This window comes from Alnus glutinosa, chromosome 6 (assembly GCF_958979055.1).
Source record: "Alnus glutinosa chromosome 6, dhAlnGlut1.1, whole genome shotgun sequence".
Taxonomy (NCBI): domain Eukaryota; kingdom Viridiplantae; phylum Streptophyta; class Magnoliopsida; order Fagales; family Betulaceae; genus Alnus; species Alnus glutinosa.
In genome coordinates this window covers 12,776,677-12,786,183 of record NC_084891.1, presented here as the reverse complement: position 1 = coordinate 12,786,183, position 9,507 = coordinate 12,776,677, and the positions used below count along the sequence as shown (strand labels likewise).

Here is a 9,507-nt window from a genome sequence, read left to right as displayed (position 1 = left end):
CTTTTTGGGTCAATCAAACCGACTGGGTTCGGGGCTCAGTTCCGGAGGCTCGGTTTTGGCTCACTCGGGCTTAGGGGAATAATAATTTCCCCCACAACTGTAGTTAAATGAAAAGAAAAAAAAAGGGGGGCGCGGGGGGGGGGGGGGGGGGTAAAAATTTGGACCAAGTTGAACCCAACTTCAATATTAAGCAAGTCAGGTATGAGCGGTTCTGAGTAAACTCCCAATCAAAAGTGGAAACCCGTTAATTTATATGAAAAAGGTTAACTTGGTTGGAACCGATGCGAAATAAACGATGTGTACAGAAATGATGTTAACCTACACCAGGTGTGAGGTACGTGTGTGTATATATATATCTATATGTGTGTGTGTATAAAAGTATTTCATGTCTAGCTCTGACGCAAAATATCCGTCCAATTGGGATGGAGTTACCAACACATTCCCTAAAATCTTCTTACGACTTTGATAACGTAAGCTACGTCCACTAGTGAAATTGAATTCTAACCATCAAGATTCCGACATGTTAGCATACTTCATTCCAAGTTCTCTGTTAACACCTTTTGGCTCGTCCTATAAATATATCCTTTAAACCCTCTCTTGTTACTTGTCCTCGACAAAACAAAACCCTCTGAACATCTGATGGCTTCCATGGGGTGTTTGGGTATACGAAACTCCATTTTGCCAGCCGCTGTGGCGCTTACGGATATGTCTGGTCGAATAAACCAAAGGGTTACTCTGAAGCGCAATGTTCGGGGCTTGACAGTCACGAATGTTGCAACTCCGTCGCCGGCAATCGCTCCATCACGGGAAACAGAAAGTGTGGTCAATCGGAATCATGTTGCATGGACAAGTGTGAGGCAGGAGAGCTGGGAAGGAGAGTTGATTGTAGAAGGAGAAATACCATTGTGGCTGGTATGTGAATATATAATAATTAATTTCTTTATAGTCATCATCATCATGTGCATCTACAGGACATTGAAATTTCTTTATCAAACCCTTGGGCTATGCCGAGTGGTGGAATTCAATCGAAAGGCTTACTTTCAATACATGCACATGTATGACACCATTGGCCTACCTTCACATGCAATCCTTCAAGCATGACATCTCCGCATACAACTGGAGTTATTTTTTTGATTTTTTTATACCTGTTTTCTTCTTTTCTATTTCTTTCTTTGGGTTTTTTTTTTTTTTTTTTTTTTTTTTTTTTTTAAAGTATACCAGCTGTGTTCTTCAATCGGCATAATATATATGAAATATGCGGCGGCACATGTCAACAGGCTAAGTACGGTGCTTCGACAATGATAAAAAGTTTAATATATATATTCAATTTTTTAGTGTCAAAAATATTTTTATGCGGATTGATGTGCGGAACTGCAATTTGAGAAAAAAAAAAAAAAAAACAAAAAAATCTCTTTGTTTGGTTAATCGGCGTCAGATTCCTAGCTTCCAAACGAAAAAGGACACAAGAACGTGATAGGTAGGTTTGTCCTTGAACGGAGCTACCAATTCGATGACAGTACCTTCCCCATATATAACATCAGAAACGGGAGGAGATCATATATACTACGTACCTATATTCTATATTTGATTCATATATGCCATAGAATCTTCCACAAATGAAAATTATTATTGGGCGCCATGCTCATTCTCCTCTATTTTCATTTATTAATTAATGGAGATGTCAGGAGGATGACCTGTTTAAGTATTCGTGCCATTCCGAATTTATTTTTTAATATGGCACTTAAATATATATTTTATTTATATAAATGCCTAAATATGATAAAAATTAAACTTTACATAACAGACTTGACAATAATAAGTTAGGAGTAATTGTAGAAGTTGCAGTTTTATCTTACAATACTGACGTGTCAATTCTATTCATTTATTAAAATTTACTTTTTATTTTTGAACAAAAACTGATAAAAGAGATTATTGAAATTGCCAAATTAACATTGTGGGATAGTTATACAATAGGGATGTGCATGATATGTAGTATCACTCATAATTTATGATTATTTTCCCTCAGTTAACGGATGAATTAAAAATAATAGCCCCCAATTCACATGCAGAGGGGAACGTACCTAAGAAATGGTCCAGGCTTGTGGGGCATTGGGAACTACGAGTTCCGTCACCTCTTTGACGGTTACGCCACCCTAGTGAAGCTCCGCTTTGAGAATGGCCGATTAGTGGCTGGGCACCGTCAAATCGAATCAGAAGCGTACAAGGCGGCAAAGAAGAACAAAAGATTATGTTACCGTGAGTTCTCTGAGGTTCCTAAGGCGGAAAATTTCCTAGCATATGTTGGAGAGCTTGCAAGCTTGTTCTCCGGTGCGTCACTAACCGATAATGCTAACACTGGGGTGGTCAAGCTGGGTGATGGCCGTGTGGTTTGCCTAACGGAGACACAAAAAGGCTCAATAGTGATCGATCCGGACACATTGGACACAAAAGGGAAATTTGAGTATAGTGACACATTAGGTGGTCTAATACACTCTGCGCACCCTATTGTGACGGATAAGGAGTTCTTGACTTTGTTGCCGGACTTGGTGAATCCGGGATACTTGGCGGTGAGGATGAAGCCGGGGACGAATGAGCGGAAGGTTATCGGGCGGGTGAATTGCCGGAATGGCCCAGCACCGGGCTGGGTCCATTCTTTTCCAGTGACTGAGCACTATATTGTTGTGCCTGAGATGCCCCTAAGGTATTGTGCCCAAAATTTGCTCAAGGCTGAGCCCACACCCCTATACAAGTTTGAATGGCACCCTGATTCTAAAGCGTTCGTGCATGTCATGTGTAAGGCCAGTGGCAAAATTGTAAGTTCACCGCTCCTTTCCACTAAGTTAAGAAGAACTGATAGCAAATTAATACAAATACATTACAATATATATATATGTGTGTGTGTGTGTATAAAATATGACTTTTAATACATGCCCATGAGGTTTTGAAGGTGGCCAGCGTGGAAGTGCCTTTATTCGTTACATTCCACTTCATCAATGCTTACGAAGCGGAAGACAAAGATGGGAGAGTCACAGCAATTGTTGCCGATTGTTGTGAACACAATGCAGACACAACGATTCTGGAGAAGCTCAGATTGCAAAATCTCCGATCATTCAGTGGGGAAGATGTATTACCAGATGCTAGGTATGTCATACTATACGTATACACCCATTTTTTATTCTTCGTCGATGAATCCATAATCTACATGTACATCTGAAAATATGCATGCACTTTCTAATATATCACTACAAAAATACATTTTTTTTTTATTTTATTTACTAACATTTAGTGACGTGTAAGACAGTCTGACACGTCACTAAACTTTAATGACGTTTCATTAGTGATGTGCCTCCAACGTAACCTTACTGATCACTGCATCACTAATAGGAATTTAGTAACGTGTTAACGTTTGACAAGTCACTAAATTCAGTGACGTGCAAATATTTGCTTTGTTCTATCAGCTCTAAGTCCTTACATATCCTCACATGGCATCATTTTAAGAAATAATAATCATAAGTTTTCTATTTTTTTTTTTTTTAAAAAAAAAAAGAGAAACAAAACGAAAAACAAAAAAGCAAAGAAAAGAAAAGGAACAAGAAAAAAAGAAAGAAATGCCCTCTTAATGAAAAGGCGTGTATCATGCAGGAACGGGTCAATAAAAATTGAGGCCTAAAAAAATTAAAATGGAGCCTTTTTTTAATTATCAAATGTTAATATAATATTTTTTTAATGAAATATTAAAATATTAATTTAAATTATTAAATAAATAATATGAATAATCTATTTTATGTTTATTGTAAGATAAACAATTATACGGAAAATTTAATTAGTTGTATACTAAAATCAATTACACAATATCAGAATTTATAACAACAACCAACTAAAATTAAATCAGCGACCACTGATAATAAGTATAACATATAAAATATTAAAAAAAGTAAAGAATCGTAAAATGAAAAAACAAAAGACTATAAGTGATCAAAGAAAATAAAAGAAAAAATAAATATAAAAAAAAATTGGGTCGTCCGTTAATTTTAATTTCTTAAAGATTTTAATTAAACATGTTACACTAACTTTTTTTTTTTTTTCTTTTTTTGTACTTTTTAAACAAATTTAATATAAAGAGCTTTTTAAGAGCCTTAATATGGTCCAGTCCCTAAGCAACTAGCTATAGTACACGAAACTTTTGCCTTTGTCGCACGCTGGTACAAAACATTCCTGTCGGCCATTTATACGATGCCAATTATAATTAGATGATGATATTAACCTAGATGATATGTGTCATGACAGAACAATCATGACTATGCGATATTAGATGAACGATGATAATATAATCAAGTGACGCGGTCAAAATTGGTCTTAAGTTCCTCCAAAGTGCTTGACAGCATCGATCATATATATATATATATATATATTGGACATGGACTTAAATAAGTATGTTAAACTTGAAAAAAAAAATAGTTTAGTTTATATTTTCCTTTTGGTCATCGTTCAAACTATATAATTATTTGGCTTCCCAAAAACACATGGACCTAAAAAAACAAATCAATAAAAGAAATACAAATTGGACCTTCCTGGACACCCATAGATGTGTCCCACATTGAGTAATTTTATAAGTTACTTTTTTTTTTTTTTTTTTTTTTTTTTTTTTTTTTGTGTCTTTTAAGAATGGTACGATTTTTAAAATTATTATTTAATTAAAACTTAATAGTAATTAATCACAAATTCAATAATAATTTTAAAAATTACATAACTTTTTAGAGCGACAAAAAAAAGACTTCCTACCCTTTCTCGTCCCGCACCTCATCTTGGCTTTTAAATAAATCTTACAAGTTTATGATCACAGGGTCGGACGGTTCATTATACCCTTGAATGGGAGTCCGTATGGGAAGTTAGAGGCAGCACTGGACCCGGATGAACATGGGAGGGGCCTGGACATGTGTAGCATAAACCCTAACTATCTGGGCCTCAAATACAGATATGCTTTTGCTTGCGGAGCCCATCGTCCATGCAATTTCCCCAACACCCTCAGTAAGGTATAGTAAAGTTTATCCCAATGAATTGGTTGGAGTTGAATATATATGTTAATGGATCTTTCAACAAGCAATGCTTTTGTTGCAGCTTGATTTAGTAGAGAAGAAGGCGAAGAACTGGTACGAGGAGGGTGCTGTGCCCTCAGAACCCTTCTTTGTGCCTCGGCCAGGGGCAACACAGGAAGACGATGGTAAGTCAGTTTTAGGTCTTGTTGCTTATTGTCAGATACTTAGCTTCACTATTAAGATGGAGACTCATATTCTGATAAAAGTATTTAATTCTCGTTTGAAGCGGGGCTTTTTGAGTACTGATAAGTGTTTAACAGACTTTTTGGAAGCATGGCTTTTTTACTGTTTAGTATTGCTTTGAAAAATAGAACTTTTGCCTATAGAAAGAGCAAGGTTCTTAGAAAAAATCTCATTTTTAAGAAAAAGTTTTTTAACAAAAAAAAAAAAAAAGGCTTTCTAAGTTTTCACTAAACGAACCTATTTTTGCTTGGCACGGTTTTTTTATGTACTAAAATGACATTTTAAGCATCCTAAAGCAATCTACACTAATTCTCGATCCCTTTTGTCGTACTTTAATCCTGATGTTCTTATGTAATTGCAGGTGTTGTGATCTCCATGATTAGTCAGAAAACTGGAAGCGGATATGCATTATTGTTAGATGGATCTAGCTTCAAAGAAATTGCCAGAGCAGAGTTCCCATATGGCCTTCCCTATGGGTTGCATGGATGCTGGGTGCCAAAAAAGTGAAAATGTTAAGAGCTCCAGGATCATTCCTTCATCCTAGTTACTATAAGTGTTGTCTCCATTTAAACTACTCCAAAAATGAATCTATGTGGTCCATTCTGGCTCACGGATGCATAATATTATAACTAGTGTCCCGATTGTATGCTTATAGCTAGTGGTTACCGGTTAGGTTGGTGTCCTAATTATAGTATTTGAAGGATGCTTGAAATCTCAGGGATCAAGCCTTGTATTACTTGAAGTAATTTAATCATGTAAATTGTGTTTTGTTTGTAAAACTAGATCTTGGTTAGGATTTTAAACTTGTGTAAATAGTAAAGTTGTTATCTACCAGCCAAACTTTTGGCAAAAGCATGGTTTGTAAGGAAATATACCTAGTACCCTATTCAAGCGTTTGGATATCTTGTTTAATTTGGTTGCAGTTCAGAGGAGGGAATCCACATACTCAAGGTAATGTGGATTTCCTCCTAATCTCCTTTTCCTAATGTTGGGAATAATCACACTCAAGCACACCGATCTGAAAAGGATCGATCCTCAAGGCCATCACCTACCCATGTAGAATTGCGGGCTTCAAGAAAGACAACAAGACTCCCGATAGGCCTATCCTGAGAGATAGATACCCAAACTAATCGTCCCTGAAAAAGGCTAGTACTGAGAATACGCAACAGGCAGTACATCTAGATTTAAGTCCACAGAATGTAGACATCCTAGGACCAAGATTCAACCCATCCAGCCAAGGCTTGGGGCAAGAATGTCCCGAGAACATAGGTATCAATCTCATCCCTGGAAATATGAATTAGAACCTTTCTCCAAGTTAAATTGGGGTAGGAGTCACAATCCGAGTCCGATTAGAACATCTTAAAGAATCTAGTAAACATTTCTACTCCCAGTTGAAGTGGATTGGACTCCCAATCCAAATCTAAACCTTAAAGATCTAGGACCAAATCGAATCCCTAAAGATCTGGGACCAAATTGAATCCTTTAAGATACGGGACCAAATCCTACTCCAAGATGAATTAAGAACAAAATCCAATCCATGTCTGATAAGGAATTCGAGTCCAAATCAAACTCTGACATCACTCCTAGGTTAAGTTGGAGCAGAAGACCTAATTCAATTTTGCCTCCACCTCTTAGCCTATAAATAGGCCATTATAGAAGGTATGAAAGACAGCATGACCATTTTATGCATTGAGCATACTTTTCTCTCAAAGTTTGACTTAGGCATCAAAGTGAGATCCTCGGCAAGGTCTCTTAATTTTATTTGTTTTGCAGTGATCATGAGAGCGTGAAGAACATCGAAGAACGTGCCATTTACACTGTACCGGAAACTATTTTAACAACTAGCAGTGTGAATTTCTCTTTTAGTGTGGTGGCCTCAAGAATGTTTACTTTCTTTTAAATGACAAGAATGCACACATTTCATGTGTTTAATTAATTAATAAGGCGTTTAGATCACACTTTAAGAAGAACGGGTAAAGAACTATTCTATTTTAAATTAAACAGGAAAACAAAATTGCTTGCTTAAAGATCATGGCCACTTCTTGGATTTGGCTTTAGGGCAAAACTTTTCTTCTTGCTCCTTAATAAAAAAAACGTGTGATCTAAGAGATTATGAGACCTTTAGATCTTATCACTAATGACTAATAATAATCGAGAGTGTTGGCTCTTAACTTGCTCTTCAAACTTAAACTTTTTATCGAGAGTTAACTCATGAATATTAGTTCTTACTTAAAACTAAAGAACTTTTATGATTAGTTATTTTTCAAGAGCTACATGCTTATCTATTTATAGGGTTTGAATACTAGGAGAGGTGAGAAATATAAACAATGTGGGATAAGTAGTAGTAGAATAACTAGTCTTAATAGGACTAGTGATGGTGGATGGATAGGGTTGGATAAATCCTATCATCCACCTCCACCAAAAATGGCGCATAGGGCCAGGGAATAAGTCCTTGGCCAATGCGTCCACTACATGTCTCTTGGGCTTGGGTTATATCCCAAGCCGAGTCTCACTCTCTTGCATCTTTTGCACAGTTTCTCTCTAGCCAGGTTAATAATTAATAAAAACAATGAGCCCAATAAATAAATAGCATGACCTAATGGAATTACATCATCTTGGTGAGGGACCCAAAAGGAAGAACAAAACTAGCTTAATAGGCTTGGGACCTAGTTATCTCTGTAATTGTCACTAAGCTCATATTTTATTACATTTAATTCCACTAAAGAAATGTAATTTAACTCTAGTATTTATTTTTTCCTAAATCAATTAATCCCTTAGACTTACTTTATATTCACTTTTGATTCCTACATGAAATTTTTCATAGCAGAATTAAAGCTAAAGATACTGGCACTTAATTCTCTACCTCTTTATCCTTGAGTCACATATTTTATCTGTTGGTGTATAATTTGCTTCATTCTATTGGACAAAATTACTTTTATGTAATGATACTTTTATACAGGGAAGCTGCTTTTTCCAGAGTCTACACTTCTGTTTTGTTCTTCAAAAAGACTTTGTGCAGTTTCCAAGGCAGTTAAATTTGGTTTCCTTGCAACCTTCCGGACGACTTGATATTCTGTCCGGACGCTCAAATGTACAAGCATCATCCGTCCGAATGACGAGAACTTTCCGTCCGGACCTTCCTCTGTGTCAAGAAGCTCCGAACTATTCTGGCTTGCATCCGTCCGGACATTTCAGCAGCATGTTCGGACTCCACTTAGTGTTCGATCAGCTATGGGATTTCTTTCCAAAACACGAATGTGGGAAGACAGCTGCAACCGTCCGGACGATATGGATTCCGGTCTGGACGCGCTCATTCATAGGGCTAGTTGTGCATTCAAAATCTAGACGTCCGAATGTTAGTCTTCGTGGTCCGGACGCTCAAGCTTCATGTATGGAAATTGCGTGCATCAGATCAACTGTCCGGATGATAGATGCTATGGTTCGGACGCGCCAAGCCTTGATATGGAAATTGCGTGCAACTAAAGTGTGACCGTCCGGAAGCAGCTCAATTCAGGAAAGAATTTCAGCGAAATTTGGAAAGCCGATCGCATAGTTGTTCGTCCATCTGGACTGTGCCTAGGTATTTCAATCCAGACGCTCATTTAAACCTGTAGCCTATACAGAGAGGCTCTTAGGCTTGAGAATTGTAAGAATTCGGTATTGAATTCCGTAGTACTTAGACAGTTATATTTTAGAGTTATTGTCATGAGTTAGTCTTTCTCAAGTTGTTGCCGTTGTGTACTGTTGTTGCGCTAAACTGAAGTCTATCTTAGGGGTTGGCCCTAAGGTAAATGATTCCATTGAAGACCCTTTCAAGTAGGAGACTTGGATGTGAGGCGTTCGTGTTGGAATACACGTCAGAGTTCAAGGTATGACCACTGCATCAGGTTATGTGAGTGCTACTGCTTTGTAACTAGTTTTGTCTTCTGAATAGTGGATATCCTGGGTTTGGCTACTCCGGAGTGGTTTTTCTCTTAATTGAGTTTCCACTTCATCAGCAAAATATGTCTCTTTTAATTCTGCATTTTGATATTTTGTTGCACACTTTTGCACACACTTGTTAAAATTAGAAGTCTATTTAAATTTTCAATTGGTATCAGAGCTTGGTACACTCTGTTTAGATTCAATTCTTGAGTGTTATCTTTCTTGTTGACTTCTAGTTGTATTTCAATGTCTCAAAATCTTAATACCGTTCCTGCCTTTGATGGTACAAACTATGGCTATTGGA

At 36.9% G+C, this 9,507-nt stretch overlaps 1 protein-coding gene across 1 annotated transcript; it reads left to right on the top strand.

The window, feature by feature from the left end:
• The first annotated feature begins 497 nt into the window (after positions 1-497).
• LOC133870186 (carotenoid cleavage dioxygenase 8 homolog B, chloroplastic) lies at positions 498-6,149 on the top strand. Its single transcript, XM_062307252.1, has 6 exons — positions 498-912; positions 2,070-2,813; positions 2,948-3,141; positions 4,844-5,033; positions 5,119-5,221; positions 5,641-6,149. Exons 1-6 carry the CDS (start codon positions 640-642, stop codon positions 5,784-5,786), a joined length of 1,650 nt encoding a protein of 549 aa, XP_062163236.1. The 5' UTR covers positions 498-639; the 3' UTR covers positions 5,787-6,149.
• The last annotated feature ends 3,358 nt before the right edge of the window (positions 6,150-9,507 follow it).